At 49.5% G+C, this 22,093-nt stretch overlaps 1 protein-coding gene across 1 annotated transcript in view; it reads right to left on the minus strand.

Moving 5' to 3' along the window:
* Nucleotides 1-22,093, minus strand: part of Lgr6 (leucine rich repeat containing G protein-coupled receptor 6) — a 125,934-nt gene that overhangs the window by 92,131 nt on the left and 11,710 nt on the right. Inside the window, exons 2-3 of the mRNA XM_031383595.1 lie at nt 3,580-3,651; nt 1,309-1,380 (exon numbers count right to left, since the gene is read on the minus strand). Coding sequence (XP_031239455.1) covers nt 1,309-1,380; nt 3,580-3,651 — 144 coding nt within the window. The remainder of the gene's footprint in view (nt 1-1,308; nt 1,381-3,579; nt 3,652-22,093) is intronic.

Below are 22,093 nucleotides of genomic sequence, written 5' to 3' on the forward strand. Positions count from 1 at the left end.
AAAGGAAAAAAGAAAAGAAAAAAAGCTGGATTGGGTTAGGCTTACAGGGGCAGAAGGCAAGGGGAAACAATATAAATTTGAGGGTATCCTTGTCTATTTATTGAGTTGTTGAGATGCAGGTCAGCCAGGTCTACAAAACAAATCAGTGGAGAAACTGAAAGATGGGAAGAATGGGGGCAGTAAGCCTGAGCAAAGTATGACATGTATGGATAAAATGTCATAGTGAATACTGCTTTCCCATTTGCTAGTGTCTTGAGATAGCTAGCTCCTTAGTAAGGACATTAGAATGATCTTAGCACAGAGAAAAGTAAAAAGAAAGCCCATTATCTTATATCTTAACTAAAAAGAATTTTAAAGTACTGGGTTTTACAAAGTTTTCAAACTATGTAGTTGAGAATGATGCTGAAATTCATTTGTGTGTGTGCATGTGCCTCAATTAGACTTGTTTGTGTTTGTTTGTTTTGTTTTGTCGTTTGGTTTGATTTGGTTTGTTTGTTTGGGGCGGGTGTTGTTTGTTTTTTGGAGACCAGGTCTCTCACTGGAACCAGGTTCACCCCTTTGGCTAAGCTGGCTTGCAACTAAGCCCAAGGGTCCACCTTTCTCAACCCTCTAAGTGCTGGACTTAGAAGCATAAGCCATCACACTTGGTTTTATAACGGGGCTGGGGATTCAACTCAGGCAAGTGCTTAATGGATGAAGCCATCTGATCCTCTGGATTTCTTCCTCATCTCGAGTTCTGGGATTATAGGCATGCACCATCATGCCCCACTTCTACCATGCTGGGGACCTAACCCAGAGCCTCCTATATGTTAAACAAACACTCTACCAACTGAGCTACATCCCCAGCCCTCAAAACTTATAACAAAGGAGCAATGATGTGATCAGTGAGGAAGGGCACCTGCTGCCAGGCCTGATAGATGACCTGAGCTCTGTCCTCGGGACCCACGTGGTAGAAGGAGAGAACCAACTCCTGTCCCTGTCCCCTGTCCTCCACACTCACGCAACACACACTCACATAAATAAATAATAAATGTAAAAAGTAAAATAAACCCCAATGGAGCCCTGCAACAATCACCATTTATAAACAGAGTCGCCTCTTCCCTGAAGGGCTGCCAGGCACGTTGGGTTCCTCTTAATCTTTGTTTACACATCAGATGAGGGAAAGAAAAGAAATAGAAATAATGAGAGACATGAGGAATGGAGATAAGGAAACCAGGACCAGCGCCAGACTCTGAGTGACAATCCCCCCTCCCCTGACCACCATTCTCAGTGCCACTTCTTCATGTGAAAGGGTTAGTCTCTACTTACAGAATTTTGAGGCTGTGGAGGCCAGAGAACGCCTGTCCCGGGATGTGAGAGAGGTGGTTCCCGGAGAGCCGCCTGTGAATCAAAGACAGAGGTCAGAGGTGTTACCAGGGAACCCATGAAGGGGGTGAGGTGAAGGGCCTGGAGTACAGTAGGGAGGGTGGTGGCAGCGCTGGCATTTCCTGAGCTCTGTGGTTCACTGTTCACCTCCAGGCATCAGCTCCACTTTCACCCTTAATCCTGGGAGGGGCAGGAGACGGTGAGCATCCGTATTTAAAATGTTCAGAGCTAGGGGTGTTTGGCCTTCAGATTCTTCAGATCTCCAAATATTTGCATCTAGATAATGAGCTGTCTTGGGGATGGGTCCAAGTTTAAACATAAATTCACTGGATTTTATTTGATTTCACATTTACTTATTTGGTGTGTGTGTATGTATGTGGCTGAGTATGTGCCATGACCCACATGGGTGAGTCAAACGACAACCTAAGATTCTCCCCATTGAATTTAGGTTGTCTGGCTTGGCAGTAAGGGCCTAGCCCCCTGAGCATCTCACCAACTAGACCAAAATGTGATTGCTTTATAAACATGGAGCTGAGGTAGTTTCCTGGGTGGGGTACTGAGGATGGAGGCTCGCATCTCAAACATGCTGGAAATGATTACCCCAATAGTGAGCTACGATCCTTGACTTCTACAATATTTCAGTGTTCCTGTGCTTGTCACATGAAGTCAGGTGCAGAACTGCCCACCATGGTGGCCTACCCATGCACAGAATGGTTCAGATTTTAAATGTAGGTATGGTAGTACAACATACCTATAATCCAAGTACTTGGAAGCGTGAGGCAAAATATGAATTCAAAGCCACCTTTGGCTGCATCGAGGCTTCTAGTCTAGCCTGGGCTACATACTAAGACCCTGTCTCAAAAAGATTTCAGATTTTTGGATTGAGAATGCTCAACCCGTACTACCCCCGAATTTCAGATAATGAAAACTGAGGCTTGGTTTGTGTGTGCGTGTTGTTTTGTTGTTGATGTTGATGGGGGTTTTGTCGCTGTTGGTTTTAGACAGGGCCTCACTAGGTAGTCCGGGATGACCTGGTGTTCACAACCCTCCTGCCTCAGCCTCCCCTGGGCAAGAACTGGAGGCATGTCCCACCACAGCGAGCTTCCATGAGGAGGACTGAAGCTCAGTGACAGAGCCAGTGTGCCTGAGGCCTTGTTAATCTCCACCATTGAGGGGGCACTGCCTTTTATTTGACACTTGTTGTTTTACAAGAGGAGAGTTGGGGTCTCCACCCTGGGTTCTGTGATGGGGGCCTAGGTGGTGGATCACTCCTTTAGATGGGGCCTTTTAAACAGGTCCAGCCCCTTCTTGGGGAGTGGGGTATGGAGAGCCGGGCTTCCTAAAGGCCTTAGCTCTGCTTTAGGTTGCCATCCCAGCAGTGCCACGCCCACCTCAGAATGACCTCAGCTGCCCTTAAAAACCAGCTCCTCGGCCCACCACCAGCCCCGCCCACATAGAACTTTCCCTCCTGCAGGCAGAGAACCTTTATATTAGGGATAAAAGTTCAAAGGTGATTTCCAGGGAAAGGTGGGATCATGAGTGAAAGCTATGCCCCGGAGAAATGAGTCAGCACCTATGAACATGGACGGCCTAGTCCTCCAGACACTAGTGGGTTCAATTCCTTGCACCCATTGGGCAGCTCTCACAACCATCTGTAACTTCAGTTTCAAGGGCTTTGATGCTCTCTTCTGGCTCCTAGGACAACAGGCATGCATGGTGTGCACAGAGATACATGAAGCCACCCATACACATAAAATTTAGAAAAAAAAATTTTTTTTAAAGAAGGAAAGCTATACTAAGTATGGTGACTCATGCCTGAAATCCCAGCCCTCAAGAGGCTGAGGCAAGACAAGCGCTAAGTTCCAGACCAGTCTGAGCTACAATCATGAACTTCAGGCTACTCTGAACTATATAGTGAGACCTTATCTTAATAAACAAACTAATTAATTTAATTAAAATAAGGAGCAGGGGAAAGAGCCGCAGAGAGCACTGGCTCACACCTCCAATGCCTCGTGGCTTAACACTGGGACTCTGGAATTTTCCCACGTATCAGGTCTCAACTAGACACCTGTTTCCCGAGCCCTGCTTTCTCCCTTGAGTTCCAGCCTGCTCTGGAGAGCCCAGGTCCCTACAGCTGCTGACCAGAGACTTCCACCCACCCACCCACCTTCCACCTGCCCATATGCCCCGACACTTGCCCACCCATCAACTCACAGCTCCTCCAGGAAGCGCAGGCGGTGGAAGAGACCCGGCCGAAGCTCTGTGAGGTTGTTCATACTGAGGTCTCTGGGTGGAGAGAAAGCGGAGAGCAGGCTGTTGGTTACCCATCTGTGCTATCTGTGATGATCAGTGACAGCCCTGTTTAGGGGAACCCCGGGGTTTCCCACTGTTCCTCTGCCTTCCCACCGTGCCACCCGGACCCCACCGGCTGTCTGGCAACAGCAGCCACATGTAACTCTTAGGAGCAAATCTAACGGAGCACTTTCTGGTCCCCTCTGCTGCTCCTTCTGCTTTTCGTAATTCCTTTGGCAGGTTCTCCCAAGGCTAGCTATAGGTTAGCCAGGTTGAGAGGTAAGAAAAAGGAGGAGGAGGGAGAGGAGGAGGAGGAAGAGGAGGTAGAAGAGGAGGAAGAAGAAAAGGAAGAGGAGGAAGCATAAAATTTCAGAGCAGGAAGGCAAGGTCCCTAGTGAAACAGTCTTCCCTCTGAGACCTAGGATCACTACTTGTGCAGCAGGCTCTGATGGTGCTGAAGCCAGGTTCTTCCCCAGCCACATGTGTTGTCCCGCTCAGTAATGGTGGGCTTCACTGCAGGCCGAGGTCCCTGCCAGCCTTCTCGTCTTGGCTCTGCTTCCCCAGACCTCTGCCTTTCTTGACTTCTTGGAACTTCTCCCAAAGATGTCCAGGTACCTGAGTTTCTATCTGGATGTGCAGAGCTGGTCTCTGAATATTCACCATCTAAAGCATTCTAACGTGCCTGTATTATCCAGAAGAACTTGTGTTACTGTTCCCTGAGATGCTCTGCACACAAAGCCATCACTTTAATTCCATCAACATTACTGAAGACCAACCTAATACTAGGCACTAACTAGCCTTTATCCAAATAATCCCATTTAAACCTTACCATAATCCCAGCAGAACTGCTATTTGACATCCAGGCAAACAAAAAAAAAGGGGCCAGCGACTTTTCTCCAAGGATAAAGGGACCTCCTGCTGAGGCTGATGACCTAGGCTCATCCCCTGAACCACATGGTGGAAGGAGAGGATCAACTCCCAAACTTAGTTCTATATTCCCGACACTCCCCTCCCCCAACGCACACAAAAGTCAAAGAGCCCCAAAATCAAATGTCTCCTCTGGTTACCCACCTTGACCACAGTGACCCTCCATTTCCTCATCCATTTAAAAAAAAAAAGGATTAATAATAGGTAAGGTCTTTGTGCGGATTAGGTGAGCTAATGTTTACAGACTGCCTGGTAAATAGTACATAGTTAATACGTATTTGCCTTCTTCCTTCCACTCTCCCCTTGGTGTCTTATGTACCAACAGTCTGAGCTCTAGAGACCTGGCAGGGGAGAGCCGATGGCTTGATTTGTGGGTACTGCCTAAAATGTTAACATTTTCTTCTGTTTGTGCCTGAGTGAGTGGTGATGTTACAGACAGATGCCTGACACATTGGGGCTCCATCCTGCCTCAAACCCCTACCAGCTGACTCTTGTCTCCCATGGTGTGCTGCTCCCTAGGGCTACAGAGGTGGACCAAATTACTGGGCAGCTTAGGCCTGCCTGAAGTTCCTCCTTTCCCCAGAAGTACAATTCACCCTCAAACCTACTCCATTCCGTGTGCCTAGAAACAGGTTTGTGTTCCATGCATGCTCAGAGAGGCAGGCTGGGAACTGTGCGGGACAGGCTCCGAGAGAGCCCAGCTCCAGTCTATAAAAAGACTGTTTAGTCTCAAATGTTTTATCTTTGATAAAGCTTGGGCTCCAAGTTCTTGTCTTCCAAGGCAGATATTCCATGCAGGGTAAAGCCAAGAAAAATGGCATGCGCAACATGGACTGCTCTTGACTGTCCTCCCTCTCCACTCTCCCATGGAGATGGAAGGGCATCTGACTGAAGGGCTAGGATGGATGGGCTCCGTGACAGCTGCAGGAGGCACCCTGGTCACCAGCAAAGGCCGGGTCAGTGGAACTAAAAGGGCTCCTTGGTGGATGTTAGCCTGGGTTCAACCCTCATGTTCCCCCAGTTCTGAATCGATGCTAACAGAGGCAATCCTGAGTCTACCTGGATTCCTCACCCTCGAATCCCAGGCCTGGCTCATCCTCAGTAAGGAGGAGGTGCAAGGTGCCACCAAAAAAAAAAAAAAAAAAAAAAAAAAAAAAAAAAAAAATACGATTACCTCTAAATATTTACCCTGTGCATTTCTGGATGTGTCCTGACAGGCAGGGGAGCTGGAGTTCAAGGAGCATACAGGGCATGTGACTCAGGCCTCATCACTCAGCTGTCCCCCCAGGGGCCGCACTCAGAGGCTCTGATGCAGCTCCATGCCCCCCACCCACTCCCTCCACCTTTCCACCAAGGCCAGCGGCTTCATTGTTCTCCCTGGGGAGGAGGGGGCTGCACCCCCACCCACCTACTCCCTCTCCACACATTCTGCTCCAGAAAAGCGCCCAACCCAGGTGCTATAGAAAGGCCGGGTGGGGCCAGAGGATGGATTTCAAATGGTGTCTGGTTGGGGGAAGGGGGTGAGGCTGGTGCCAGGAGAATGGGAAAGGTAAAAGACTGCAAGGATTGGGGAAGGGAGACCAAGCCCTGGCCCTCCACACTGCCGCCAGAGGTCCAAGGCGGTGGCTCTGGGTCGTTTCAGTGAATAGAAGGAAGGAATGACGGGCAGACACTCCGGTGGAGTCCAAAGCTCTGACCTATGCCTGTGTGTCGGAGGAGACCAGCTGTGAACCCAGGAGACACAGCTCCGATGTTTCTGGCATGCCTGGGGTTGAGGGAAAATGGAGGGTACCTGGACCCTTGGGTACTGAAGGTTCGGTTGTGGCTCTATTGGGTCATCCACGTCTTATCTTGTTCTGAGATAAGACAGTGCTTGGATGTACCTTCCTATGTTGTCTTTCAGAGCTTGGGCATCCATGTGTCCTGCAGGTGGATACTTCTTCCATCAGCACTTTGCATGTTGGAGCTCTGGCTAAGCAAAGGTTACAAAGTATCCTGGGGCATCTACCTATCAGAAAGGCAGAGGCCCTTTGGGGGAAGAAGGTAGCTTCCCCGGGTCTCCCTCTGGCTGTGTGACTTTGGACAAGCCCGACTCCTCTTGGCCTCTGTTCCCCATCTAACTTGTCTGATTCTGGTAGAATCTAGTGTCTGGCAACACAGTTTTGGGGTCTAGCTGCTCAACCACTGTCATCCTATGAATGTCACCTATGAACATCACCATCCCATGAACACACTACATCATATGATATACATCACATGTACTCCACACCCATAAACACCATTACATACCACACATACTACACAATACTGCATACCACACACACTACACTACACAGACCACATACTACACATGTACACATCATATACAGTACACATCACCAACACCACATACCATGCCGTGTGCACACATGTAACATGCATGCCATACCATACACTCACATACACAAAACACATACATTGACCATATATACCATACATACCATACTCACACCATGTCACATGTATACTGCATTATACATTATACATTATAGCATATATACCACAACACACACACACACATATAGCTCTCCAGGGCTAAGTTCGGGGCATGGGGACTGTCCAGTTGCATGGGGCCCCACACTCTGGAGAGCCTAGGCTTGATTCTCTGCTTATAGGCATTCTAAAATTCTTAATAACTTTTCATTTTACACCTCCCTGGGTTCTGGGTTTCAGCCAACTCCTGGAGGAGCGTCTCTAGGTGTCCGCCCCCTCCAGCCCAGTTCTGCTGCTCTGGGTCCCCTCAATTTCCCAGCACCCTCCCTCAACTGTTGTCAGCCAAAGGGTGTGGAGGATGGCCAACAGTCTCACCCTGAAACTTTCTTCCCAGTAGGCCTTGGGATGCCCAGAGGGGCTATGTGTGCTCTCGGCTGGACACAGCATGGTGTGGTGGGAGGGATGGGGGATGTTGACAGAGAGGCTGCTCAAGTGAAGGGTGTGGCACCATGAAAGGGGTAGCCCTGGGCACAGGAAGTGGAAGCTTCTGGCTGCACATTAGGAAAATGTTCTCAAAGCTTTAGCCTGTGAGGCAACCAGACCACCCAAGGAAGCTGGGTGAGGCAGTGTCACCATGGAGACAGGGAACAGGTTTGATAAGAGGGAGGATGCTTGGAAACCAGGCTGGAGGGGGTGGGCACCTGGAGATGCTCTCCAGGAGCTGGCTGAGACCTAAGGACCCAGGGAGACTATAATCTGCTTGAGTTCTCCCTATGGGAGGAAAACCCAATGATGGACAAGCGGTGGATTCTGCTGGGGTACAGGTGAAAGGACACCCCACATTGGAGGAGAGGTTGACAACACAGAGCCCTTTTTGGGCTAAGAACTCAAGTTGTCCATCTCTGCAGTTATGTTGGGTTATTATTATTGTATATATCAATATATACTATATAGTGTATATATTGTAAACATTTATTATATAATATATTCTATTCATTTATGCAACTTGCTGATTTGATACACATTTGTAATGTGAAATAAGAACCACAGTCAAACTAATTAACATAGCATCCCACCCATAGCCATGGGGTGTGTGTGTGAGCATGTGTGTGCAGACAGACAGACAGACAGACTCAAGTCATAGGGTGGTGTGAACCTATCCCTGGCCATGCCTGTGTCCCATAGTTATCTCTTTAGAGGCAGAGCTGGGCCACGGAAGTCTCTGTGATACTTTGTGCATAGCCACCCAGTCAGCCACATACTCAACACCATAATGCATTTATTTAACATTGACTGGGCATATTAATTGACTGTGTGACCCTGGTTGGTCCTGTCACTTCCTGCCTCTAAGTTTCTTTTCTCCCATTTGTAAAAATGGGATAATAATAGTATAGTAGTCACCTGACAAGAGTTGTGATATGAAGTTACCAGAGTTAACAATGTAAAACAGTGCTTAATAAATATGCCCTTATTTAATATCATAGTTATTGAGCTAAATTATAATTATGTATTATAATTAATACATAAAGACACTTCTCATCACACTTTTTTGAGTTATATGTGGTCACACTGGCTTGAACTGGCAATATTCCCCCCTCAGATTCTTGTGGGCTTAGATTAGAGGTGGGTACCAACACACCTAGCTTACTACACACTTCTTCGAGGCAAGGGTTTAATCTGTACAGTCTTCAGGCTTACGAAGGCACCTGGCAAACAGAGGTGTTTGATAAGGTTTCAAGTAAATGTGCCATTGGACACAGAAAGGGGATTATTGGGAGAGAAGAGGGTCTCACAAGGAGGTGGGATTACCATAGTAATGAAGAGAGGGTCACTGAGCATGGACAAAGTATGAGTGTCTGTGTATGTGTATCACAGTAAGAGTCAGGCATGGTAGTAGTGTACGCCTTTGATTCCAGCACTCAGGAGGCAGAGGCAGTCGGATCTCTGTGAGTTCAAGGCCAGCCTGGTCTACAGAGTGAATTCTAGGACAGCCCACAGAGAAACCCTGTTTCAAAAAATAAAAAAGAAAGAAAAAAGTCACAGTAAGACTCGCTACTTTGTATGCTAACTAAAAATAGTTATAATAAACCACAAATTAGGGTATGGTGGGAAAGAAGCTCTGGGAATATTGCTCAGAAGTAGAGCACTTGTCTTGCATTTCCCAGGCCCTTGGTTTTATTCCTAGTGGCACACACACACACACACACGCACACACATGCTCACACACATACACAGAGTATCAAACAGAAAGCGAACTAGATAACTGTGTTACAACCAATGAGAGACAGCGCTCTTCCTTAGCATAGGTCCTGTGGCTTGCAGCCTTCTCTGAGGTCACTCATGGCTACAGTATGTTATAGCTTGTACAAATAGTCTACCCAGTGCTTGGTCCCCTGACCACATATGTGCTACCCACACTTACAGGCACCATCTGGGACCCACAATGGGACAAAGCATTTCTCCTGAGCCTTCTCATGGTCTCCTGGTGGGATTCAGCAGGCCGCCTACCCTTCAATACGGCCCTTCTCTGAGGACCAGTCTGAAGTATTCAGACATTCCGCCATGCTGGGAGACAGTGAGGGAGTGAACGGTGGCAGTGAGGAGTGAGATAGGGCATGTTAGAAACCCCAGAGTGGAAGCAGGGGACTCCTATCACATCTGCCTAAGACAATAAAGGACCTGGGATCCATCTTCAGCCCCACCTTAAGTGATGGATACAATAAAGACTAAAGGCATCATCCCGTGTGTCTGCAGAGGCCCCATTATGACAGGTTATCTTGCTGCTAACATTTACACTGCAAACAGATCTGGGAGCAAGGCTACCTGTGGTCATGCTGCAAGTTCCTGCAGCACCCCAAGAGCTCCAAAGCCCAGAAAGACCTCAGGCTTTCTAGTGTGTGTTTCCAGTTTCCTCCTCGGTGTGGTCTGTTCCCCGAGACGAACCTCCTATCGGAGAAGGAAGATCTCCTTGGGCATCATCTTCTTTGAAACCCTGGACACACAACGCAACATCAAGTTCTCTTGGATTTGCAGTTTTCATAAATTGCCAAACAAGCGAGTTACTTCTGTCGGGGGAAAATGTATCTCTCTATCCACATAATAGCACGGATTGTTCTCTTGGGCTTTGCACAAAATCCCATGTGAGAACGATGCCGTGCTTTTAAATAAAGGCCTGTTTGCTTTGTTTTGTCTTTTCTTGGCTCCCTCTTTGGTAACAATGCCTCCCAGCCTGCCTAACAGTGCCAGGAGGACCCCTGATGGGGGAAACCAGAGCGGGCAGGGCGAGGAAGAGAGAGGCCAGAGGGCTAGCAAGGGTTTGGAGTATCTGCGAAGAAGGGGAGATTACCAGGAAAAGAAGACCTTTGTGTGAATCAGATTATGCCAGGGAGAAAGCTGGGAACCCAGATCATCAACAGGTGACTTAATTAACTAAGGTGTGGCTAGGATAAAGGGAAGGAGACATTACTAAAATTCAGGTGAGATAGAAACACACACACACACACACACACACACACACACACACACACACACGCACGGTTTCATTTGTGCTTGTGGTTAAAAAACCATGTTACTTGTCACATCACCAGCACCTCCGTGGGCCGTCTCAAAGTCTGGTGGCACAGATAGGAAGCCGAGGACAGAAGAGAGCTGGGGAGATACCTCTCTCTCAGAATTGCTAGATATGAGAAACTATGGTTTGGTGTACCACCATACCCTGGCTCCCCTTTTTTATTACAGAAAGGGTTTGGTGGTGGTGGTGGTTGTTATAGTTGTTGTTGTGGTGGTGGTGGTGGAGGAGGAGGTGGTTGTTTGGTTGTTGTTGTTGTGGTGGTGGAGGAGGAGGTGGTTGTTTGGTTGTTGTTGTGGTGGTGGTGGTTGTTATAGTTGTTGTTTTATTGTGGTGGTGGTGGTGGTTTGGTCGTTGTACACTCCTATAACTCCAGCCCTTGGGAGTCAGAAGTAAGAGGACTGGGAGTTTGAGGCTAGCCTGAACTACAGAGTTAGTTTCAGAACAGCCTGGGCTACCTGGTGGTTCTCTGGAGAAGAAAGAGATACCATGTCACAGCAGCAGCAAGCTGGGGGCCTGAGCACCTGAGAAGAATGAATAGAAGGAACCTGTGGCTGGTTCTAACCCTCAGAACCTTGGGGCGATGTCTTTGGAAGGAGCCAGGCCCAGCCCAAATGAGCTGACCCAACACTGCCTCAGGAAGCTGCTAAGCTAGACCCATCCACAGGGCCTGAAATTCCACACAGAGGTGCCACAGAAAGTCAACCGCAAGGTATGACTTCTGCCCCCTTTGCTCTTCCCTGAGACTCTTTGGAGAGGCAGAGGGAGCTGCTCCCAGCGGTACTCAGAGTCGGGTGACCCTTCCTGGGAGCATTGAAGCATGGTCTAAGGATTGCACAGTGCCTGTACACTGCCCTTCTTGGCTCCTTCTTCCTTGTGAGATCTAGAACAGCCCGTCGTCGTGTGGCATTGCATGGGTCAACAATGGCCCTGCTGCAGCCAGACCGATCTCTCCCTGGCCCTGAGACTGTGTAAGTGATTTCACCCGTCTCTGCCTTGCCTTCTTTGATGGTAAAGAGCTTTAAGCAAGGCCTGCTGCATGGTAAGCAAACAGACATCACATGTGAGAATCACTGCCCACTTCCCCAGCTCCAGAGCTCTGATCAAGCCGCTAAATCATGCAGCTCTGCCTTCACAGAAAGTATTTGTAACTGGCTGCAATATCCAGGCACTGTGCTCAGTGACAAAACCACGAAGCTCAGCAATGTGTGTTCCCTGTCCCTACAGAGCCAATCTATAGGAGACAATGGCAACAGAGGGAACAATTAAAGCTTAAGTGACCAGGCCTAAGGCTGGGACTTTAGTCATGGGGCTTCTCAGACTAATCCCTGTGGCTTTTTGAGTCTGGTCCCTGAGGCTGCAGTCACATGGTCAAGCCACAGGATCCTGTCCTTGATTAGGAGCTGTCATCTCCTACCCTCCGATGGCACATTCCTGTGGCTGCTCTCCCTAAACAGTCTGGGAGTTCCACCACAGAGCCCAACTCTCTGTCCTTGCCACACACACGCACACGCCAGCTTCGAGGTCCGTTTTCTTTTTTTAAGTTTTGTTCTTATTTATGTGTATGTGCCCGTGTGTCTGTGTGCTTGTGCCTGTGTCTATGTCTGCTGTCTGTCTTTCTGTCTCTGTGTGTGTGTGCTGTGTCTGTATGTGTGTCTGTGTATGTGTGTCTAGGTGCCTGTGCCTGTGTCTGCGTTTCTATGTGTGTGTGTGTCGGTCGGTCTCTCTCTCTCTTTCTCTGTGTATGTGTGTCTGTGTGTTGTGTGTCACTGTGTATGTGTCTATGTGCCTGTGTCTATATGTGTAAGTATGTCTGTATATGTATGTCTCTCTCTCCCTCTCTCCCTCTCTCCCTCTCTCCCTCTCTCTCTCTCTCTCTCTCTCTCTCTCTCCCTCTCTCTCTCTCTCTCTTTCTCTCTCTGTCTGTTGTGTGCCTGCCTGTAGGGGGATGGTTATGTAGGTGACCTCAGAGGTCAGAGGAGAGAGTGGTACAGGCAGTTATGAAACACGCAGTGGAGGGGACAGGGCACTGAACTCAGGTCCTCTGGAAGAGTAGCGAGCACTCTTAATTAGGGAAGCATTTTCTAGCCCTACAACACTGCTGCTATCTGAGGAATAACCCGCAAACCTGGGTCCCCTGCAACTTGCCAGCTCCTGCTCTGGCCCTTATTTTCATTTCTAGCTCCAATGACAAGGCCATCATGGCTCTGTGCTGAGGTGCTTGGCACGGGTGTAAAATCTAACTGTCCTTGCAAACGGGAACCCCTTAGACCCTAAGGCTTAGAGAGAGAGCCACATCAAGAATTGCCCGGGCAATCCCTGTGTCTTGACTCTACTACCAGATTCAACTACTTGAGCTAAGCAGAGTCAAAAACAAACAAAACGAAACAAAATAACCCCCCCCCCCAAAAAAAATCCTAGCTAGAGAGGCTGCAGCAACAGTAGCAGCAGCGAGGGGTAAGGGGTGTCACACAGCTGAGGCTACTGTCTGAGCTCCTTATTCCCGGGAGATATGTCTGGGTGAAACACTAATGTAAGACCCGCAAGCCATGGTCCTTAGCTATGCTCGCCCAGACCGGACTTCCCCCATCCGGGACAGGAGGGGTGTCTGGCCTTTCAGTAGTGGATGGGGAGCAGGATAGTGGCAATCCCGGACGGACGCAGTGGGCGGTTGGGGAGAACCTTCGCCTGGCTGCACCCTGCCGCCCTCGTCACACACACACACCGAACCACCGCACTACGGCACCAACACCCTCCCGGGCGGGCCAACCGAGCGTGTTCAAACTGGGTCTGAATCTGGCGGGAGTGCCCAAAGACAGCTGCCTCTGCTGCCTCCTGTACCCACCCTATCCCCGCCCCGCATCAGCCTCCCCTCTTCCGACCCAAAACGCGGACACTTTGACTTTTTTTTTTAAGGGCAAGGGAATGAGCATTGTCCCCACGTTAAAGGAGGAAATGGATACTGGGAAATGCCACTCGGCTCGGGCCCCCCCAGATCACACAGCCGCTGCTGCGAGAACCCACGCGCTTTAGTTCTGTTGCGCCCGGGCGCACCTGGAGACAAGGACAGCCAGGAGGGCGCCACCCATGCCGTAGATCTTGGGGTTCCTTTCCCGGGACCTTGTGGCGTTTTCTGGAGCTCGGCGCCCTTCCCCCCCACCTCTCACTCCGACCCACCTGCGTGCACAGCGCCTGTGGCCCCGCCCCTGTGGCCCCGCCCGCCGCCGAGCGGCTCCGGCGCTCTGAGCTCCATCCAGACCCTAAGGCCTTCTGTGCGCTACCTTTGCCCATTCGGCCCACGCTGAGCCACTCTGGTTCTGTTGCCTCCGCCTGCGTATCCTTCCCTGTGAGTGGAGCCCCACTCGCCTCCCCCCCCCGTTTCCTCAACCTTTTGCCTATTTGGTTCATCACGTTTGTAGAAAGCCTAGACGGAAGATACCGGTTCAAAACTCCTGCCCAACAAGCAGTCCTTGGCATTGAGCACCACTCTCGCTCACGCTACCGTTGTACTAGCGCTCTTGGCCATCCACTATGAAGTTCTCTGTTCTCAGATAGCCGCACTTTGTGGCCTGGCACCGACACTAAATAGCGGATTGATGGTGTTAAGGTTACTCACCCTATGAGTGCCCCACTTTGGGGGGGTCTAAGAAAGATTAAATGATAGTCCCTCTTAAGCGAATCTCTGTGGGGTTTAAGTGGTAGAATCCAGGTGCATGAGGGTATCAACTCTACCCACCAGAGGCGTTCCTTCCTTCAGGGGCATTCACACACACACACACACACACACACACACACACACACACACACACACACCAACACCTCCATCAGAAAGAAGCAACGAGCCGCAAAGCAGCGAGCAAGCAGAGATGGCAAGGTGGCAGGGGAGGGCGTTCTGGGTCAGCCCTGCCCTTAGGAGGCACCAGCTGCTGCTTCTCTCTGTGGTGCCACCTGCCTCGCCCCTGATCTTCTCTGCCTTTGATCTTCTGATCTCTGGCCAGGGTCTCCCAGCCAAAGGCATTCCTGTCTTCCAGCCTCCTCCAAGGAAAAGCAAAGGGCTGGGCTCACTCCATGCCCCGGCCCCTCCCTCCTTCCCTCCTCTGCTCTGTGGAGTCAGGAAGGTCCTCAGATCAGGTAACAACCAGGTCCACCTGAGGTGGCAAGGGGGTTGCGAGTGGTTTGGGAAAGAAGAGAAAATAAGAAAAGAAGCCCTGGCTCTGGGTGCTACTCCAGCCAGGCTCAGCACCTTAGCTGGACCAGACCCCTGTGGAAAGGTTCCCAGGGCCAAGGTCTTTGTTCTCAGCGTCCTGGAATGTAAATCCCTTGTTGAGTACACAGGAAGTGTGTATGCCTTGTATAAAAAGGAGAAAGGACGATTCCAGGACCTTAGGAACCCTGGGTCTGGGGTGGGGGTGGGGACTACAGATCCACTCTGGACAGAACTCAGAACACTAGTGCTAGGGGGTTCTCAAGAGCCTGTGGATGGACATACCATCAGAAAGGACTTCCTGGAGGAAGCTGGATCTGGAAGCAATGATTTCCCATCAGTAAATGCCCAGACCTAGAGCTTGCCGAGGGAGAAATTAAAGTGGGTGTATAGGAGGGCCGTGGAGGATAGTGAGATGAATAGCTTCTCTCTCTCTCTCTCTCTCTCTCTCTCTCTCTCTCTCTCTCTCTCTCTCTCTCTCACACACACACACACACACACACACATACACACACACAGTCATACGGCTGCCTAGAAGTTGTGACTGTGACATTATTAGGAAAATGGGACTGTGTGGACATAGTGATGTGACTCATTTGAGATGAGCAGCCCATCCTGGATCCTCCAGGAAGGCTCAAAAAGTCTGTAGATATTTGCCCTTAATTCACATGGGGCAGGGGAGGGGGATGCACAAGGTGAGGTGCCCAAGAAAAGCAGAAATTATCCCCACCCCATAAGAGGTGAGGTGGGTTCTTCTCTAAAGCCTCATCACTGGGGCTTCCAGCTCTATGCTGGTGGAGAATAACTTCTGTTTTAAGCCACCAGCTCTCTGGCACTTAGTCATGCTAGCCACTGGAAACTAACACAGATGCCATGGGCCTGTCAAGTGGGACTCGGTGTACACCTTCCTTCACCCTGGGATCCTCTGTCCTCCCCCTCTGCTAATCCCCATCTCGCCCCTCTCTTGGTACCTCAGGCCAAACCAGCAACCAATCTCATTCTTTCCACCCACAACAGTCACTCTTCAGACTTGTCCTGGGACTACTCTGACCCAGCAATTCCCGTCCCGGGCATTTAACCAACAGCAGCGCATCTGTGTACTCATTAAACATCGTACAGAACAACCCTTAGCAGTGACATCCTTAGCAACGCCAGCAGCACCCCCCAGAATGGACAAGCTGTACCATATTCATCTGTGTGAGCACCACACAGCCATGAGGTTGAGCAAACCTGGACCAGCAGCCATAGGCAGGAATCACAAACACACTGGGGGAAACCACTCCAGATTCAACATATCTCCCCTTTCTATAAAGCTTAAAGCCAACACTGAACTCACCATCCCCGCTGCCCCTGTGAGGAGATGGTGACCAGAAAAGGGCATGGGAGCAGAGGACTTCCACAGAGACGATGAGGTTCTGTTTCTCTGAGTGCTGGTTACACAGTGTATTCACTGGCAAAAAATTATGAAGCTCTCAACCTATGCTACATACTCCTTTCGGCAATGTGAATTGCTCTTAAAGGCTAGGGGGCTGTTTGTTCTTTTGTGGTGCTAAAGATGCAGCGCAGGGCCCCCGCACATGCTAGGCAGATACCCACCAGTGAACTCTCTCAAAGCTAGTCTTAAAGCCTTTGGGGGGAGGCAGGCATGGCGAGACATATCTGTGATGCCAGCACTTGGGAGGTGAAGGAAGGGAAAACAGCAGTTTAAGGATATTTTTGCCTAAATAATGAATTCGAGGTCAACTTGGGCTATCTATCTACAGATAGACCCTCTCTAAAAATCACAAAACGGGATGGGGAGAAGGATCAGATAATAAAATGCTTGCCATACACAAACATGAGGACCTGAGTTAGGATCCCCAACACTGACATAAAGAAACTAGGTGCACCTGAGGTCCCAACACTGGAAAAACAAGGCAGGCGCTTCCTTGGGCCTGCTGGCCAGCCAGTCCAGCCAAATCAGTAAGCTCCAGGTTCAGTGAGAAAGTCTATCTCACATAGGTAGGTAGGTAGGTAGGTAGGTAGGTAGGTAGGTAGAGAGAGAGAGAGAGAGAGAGAGAGAGAGAGAGATGAAAAGGTAGAGGGGGGCAGAGAGATGGCTCTGCCAAAGCACCTGGTACTGTTCAAAGGACCTGGGTTCAGATACCAACACCCACATGGTGGTTTATAACTATCCTCAATTACAGTTCCAGAAGGTCTCATGCCCTCTTTTGAACTCCTTGGCTACCAAACACACTTGGGAGGTACATACATACATGTTGGCAAAACACTCTTACACATAAAATAAAATAAACTTAAATAAAGTGATAAACAATTGAGGAAGATACCCTCTGGCCATTACATGTACAAGTACACAAGTGCATATGTCACACACACACACACACACACACCACCACCACCACCACCACCACCACCACCACCACCACACTACCACGTTCTACAAGTCTTCCAGGAGAGGCTGTTGCTCTACCATAAGATAAAGGACCCGAGTTTAGTTCCCAACATCCACATCGGGTGGCACACCACCACCTGTAACTCCAGCCCCAGGAGTCACACGCCCTCTTCTGGGCTCTCCAGGTACCTACACATCAGTGGCATAGACACACATACACAGGAAAAGATCTCTTTAAAAACTAAAGAGAAGTAGCCATCTTCGACGAACTGCAGCCTGGCAAAGGGTCCCCTCTGTCCCCACTGCTTGGCGTGGGCACTCCTCCAGTGTCACCTCACTGGGCTGAAGTGCCAGTGTTTGCTTTGGGGTCTTGTTTTTGTCTTTCTTCTCTGTGCATGCTTTGCACCTTGCATGAACTCTGGCACATAACGGACCCTTAATAAACACTTGAGCTTTGTCGACATGACTAAGGCATTAGTACCCCCTGACTTTGCTCCCAGGCCTTCCTGGCACCAGACTCAGCCTCCTGAGCTCCCTGGATCCTCACAGTATTTCACATGAGACAGAGTTCTCCCTTGCATTGCCCCCACCTTAGGCATCTCCTGGGTGCCCCCATGATCAGCCCCTGCTCATCTCCTGCCTATCAAATGCTTAGGATGGAATTTTCTGACCTACCAGCCCGGGGTCTCTCTAAACACAGAATGCAACTCTTACTCATCCTGGGTCTTCAGAGACTACGCAAATGTCAGGCACACCCTTGGGGTCCAAGTGCCCACCTACTTGAGTCCCTGGAACCGTCTGCCCAACCCAGCCTAGGGCGGGCACATATCTTTGTTCATCTTAGCCTGTTTAGAACAGGGTGGAAATTTTCAAAAGAAGTCTTCCTTTAAACATAAAAATAAAGGGAATGAATAGGAAAGGCCAAAGCCTCTGAGTGAAAGGCTTTATAGAACAGATGGCTCACTCTAATGAAACCCAAGCCTGGCCATGAGCTGGCTGCCTGGCAGCTTTAGAGGCTCCTTACTGCGGCTCTGTCCTCACCGCAGCCGTCTGGGTCGGATGCCACACCTCAGGCTCCTGCCCACAGTGGAGCCAGGTTAGTGCCACCACCTGTCTGGAGAGGGCTCCCTCGATCCCCACCCTGTCTCTCCAGAACGTCCATCTGCTCCGGCCTGAGCCTGTTTCTGCTCTGTAGCTCCTGGCATCTGGCCCTCCATGCATTCATTCATTTACACATCTCTTCTTTTGCCCTGATACCCCTGAACACCACATGCAGTGGGGGCCTTGGGGGATACCTTCAGTGTGCTGGTGGCCAAGGCTGTCTTCTTGGGGCTCTCACCCTAGTTTGAGAAACAAATATACTAGAAAGTCCAGGTGAGGGTCCCAGGGTAGAGCAGGATGCAGAAGGGAGCCTTCCCCGGAGCTGAGGACTGGGAAGGCCTTTCTGGGTAACCCTGAATATCTGGAATAATCTGATGTTTTTCTGACCACCTCCACCATCTCCCAGGACTGCAGGCTTCTTGTCTGAACCTGTTTCTTTTCTTTGTTTGTTTGTTTTTGCTTTTGTTTTTCGAGACAGGGTTTCAGTTTCTCTGTACAGCCCTGGCTGTCCTGGAACTCACTCTGTAGACTAGGCTGGCCTTGAACTCAGAAATCTGCCTGCCTCTGTCTCCCAAGTGCTGGGATTAAAGGCATGCACCACCACTGCCTGGCCTGAACCCATTTCTTAACCATGGTTGTGCAGTAACTCAACAATGCTATCCACAGGGCTCTTCCTCACTATCCTGGTCGTGAACTAATACTGCCTCAGCTAAGCCCAAGTAGCTAGGAGAGACAGTCATTGGAACCTGGGACTCACCGGTTAAACTAGGCTCTCTGTCTCAGAAATCTAGAAATCCACTTGTCCCTGTCACCCCAGAACTGAGATTACACGTGTGTGTCACCACACCTGGCTTTTTAGAAAGGTGTTGGTGCTGAGGATCAAACTCAGATCCCTGTGCTGAGACAGCTAGCACTTTACCAACGGCACCTTCTCTCCAGCTCCCAAGGTCCCTCTGGCCCTCTGGCCTCCGTACACACATACACATCTGCACATGCACACACACGGGGGTGGGGGGCGGGGTGCAGGGCAGGGGCGTGGTGGGACCCTCTTGGAGTCCTAGCACTCCTGAGGCTGAAGCAAAAGGATCTCTGAGTCCAGCCTGGGACCTTGTTTTAAACTGAAAAGACTACAGACCATTTCCGGAGTTTTCCAAAGGATTCCACACTCAATGGGAGTTTTCCATCTCTCTAGGCAGCACCTGCTCTTAAGTCTTTGTAACTTTGACTGTATCATTTCTCTGTTTCCTTGGCTATTTTCTTTTCAACCATTATTTTCATCCTAAGAGTTGATCCTATTGGCACAGTACTGTGTTAACACCTTGTGTCCTAGCCTAAATAAAGCTCCTGGCCAACAGGCTAGGCAGAGGCTAAAACCCTGTCTCTCTTCCACTTACCAACTCTGCCCCTTTACATGTGATGAGGCCACTTGTGTAAGGGCGTCACCTATGTCAGCTGCAGCCTGATGGCAGGTGTGTGCAGCCTGATGCTGCAGGGATGTGAACAGTTGTGTGGAAACAGAGAGGTTCTCAGGCACTTCAACAGCAGGCAGACCCTGGGGGAATGCCGGAGCCATGTGTGTGGGATCTCTGAAAGCTTCTCTATATTCCAGGTTACCTTCCTCTTAGACAAAGCGAAGCAAAACCCGGTCCATCTCACTGATGCCTTAGTTACTAGCTAAAGCAGGGATTAGCTGATGCCTCTCTCTGTAGGTAAAGAACCTGAGGAAAGAGGATAAACTTGGAAGACAGGGTCATCACAGCCGGCCGGGTGGGGGGGTAGTGGGGGGTGGACAGCATGTTCTCAAAGTCAAATACCAAAGCAAGTGTGTGTAGTGGTGGTGAAAGTGGAAACGGTGTGGAATGATGTGTTCTGCCCATCTGTAGATTCCAGGTAGGACTGAGGCAAGAGCAATGGGTGGGTTCTTCAGGCCCAGCTCCAGAAGTTCTAGATGTTCCTCTGTAGCTACAGTCTCTGCCCCCTCCCCACCATCTGAAACTACAGGGCTATCTGTCCATCAACACCAGGCATTTGAGAGTTGGCCAGCTTGGAAGTCCTAATGCTAACTCGACCACTAGCATGTCCCTGGGCCCTGAAAATGGCACCCTTGTACATGTCAGGTGAACATGGGGCAGATGGGGGAGGAATCTGCACCCTGGGCTTCTGCATTCAAAACACTTAGGCATGGTGTCAGCACACACACACACACACAGTAGTGATGGTCATACTCTATCCTAGCCCCTGGGATCTCAAGTCTCAGGGAGTGAACATTGCGAGGAGAATCGGGGCTGGATCCTCCTACCAAGTCCCCTCTCATTGGGTCTCTTACACTGCCTCTCCCCAGCTCGTCTGCATCCTTATTTATCTCTATAACATCTGCGGGAAAGGAGCTATTACCTGCAGGAAATGGGCCCATGGAGATTTGGGTCTTGGCCAAGACAAATAGGTTATCAGTGGTAGGTCCCAGCCCAGGAGCCCTGGTTCCAGTTCCACATTAGAGAGAACGAATCTAACACTCTAGACAGATAGTGTCAGAGGAGCTGCAGACATAAGGGGGGCGGGGCTACTGATCCCTTCACACTGCAAAGAATGGATGCTGCAGAAGAGAGCCCAGAGGAGAGCTGGGTGAGCCTGCAAGGCTGGGCAGCCAGGGCTTTCCATGTCTGGAAGGTCGATAACGTCTTCCTCCCAGGGTGGACTAGGGCCTGTCTATTACAGTGTTCCCCTTTATCCAAGAGGGATACATTTCAAGATGCCTAAGATCTCATATAATATCAAAGCCTATATACTGCATACATGTTTTACATATGTTATTAATAAATTAGGCGTAGTAAGATACTATCAACAGCAACAATAAAATAAAACAGAATAATTACAACAATAAACTATAATAAAAATTAAGTGAATGTTCATATATTCTCTCTTAAAAGTGGTTTATTGGGGTAGCGAGATGGCTCAGCAGGTAAGAGCGCTGACTGCTCTTCCGAAGGTCCTGAGGTCCCAGCAACCACATGGTGGCTCACAACCACCCGTAGTGAGATCTGACGCCCTCTTCTGGTGCATCTGAAGACAGCTACAGTGAATGGGGCCGGAGCGAGCGGGGGCGGAGCTCAATTCCCAGCAGCCACACGATGGCCCACATACACATAAAAATAAATAAATAAATCTTTTAAAAAAAAAAGGTAGTTTATTATACTTGTTTTTTTTTTATTTATTTAAAGGAATTGGCAGTTTCCCTGCTTTTGCACATACAGGACTATCTGTCCATCAACTTTACATAAAGCAAGGGTTGCTTAAACCAAAGCCTGCCTGGCGGGGTCCTCACAGCTGAATGGAGCAGGAGAAGGCTACTGAGTGACTAGCAAGAAGGTGCGTACCCAGCACAGAGACCCCGGACACGGGATGAGGCAGAGCTCTGCTGAGGAGACAGCATGACACCATCATGCTACTGAGGATGTCACACGATTTTAAACTATCAACTATTTATTTCTGGAACTTTCCATGTAACATGTCTAGGCTCGTTTGGCCACAGATAACTGAAACTGCAGAAAGTTGGAACCTTTAATGAGAAAGGACCACTATACTGAGAATGAATGCCATTGTCTAGTTCAGCTTTACCTGCTACGGAGTACACACTCAATAAATAGTTGTTGGTTGAAACAAACATAACAATTGCTAAAGTCCACTAACTAGTTATGATGTGTCGGTGATCCTCACAACTTCCATGTGGTATGTATCCCCATGTGGTATGTATTAATTCCATTTTATAGGAAGA

Source organism: Mastomys coucha, unplaced genomic scaffold (genome assembly GCF_008632895.1).
Source record: "Mastomys coucha isolate ucsf_1 unplaced genomic scaffold, UCSF_Mcou_1 pScaffold1, whole genome shotgun sequence".
Lineage (NCBI taxonomy): Eukaryota > Metazoa > Chordata > Mammalia > Rodentia > Muridae > Mastomys > Mastomys coucha.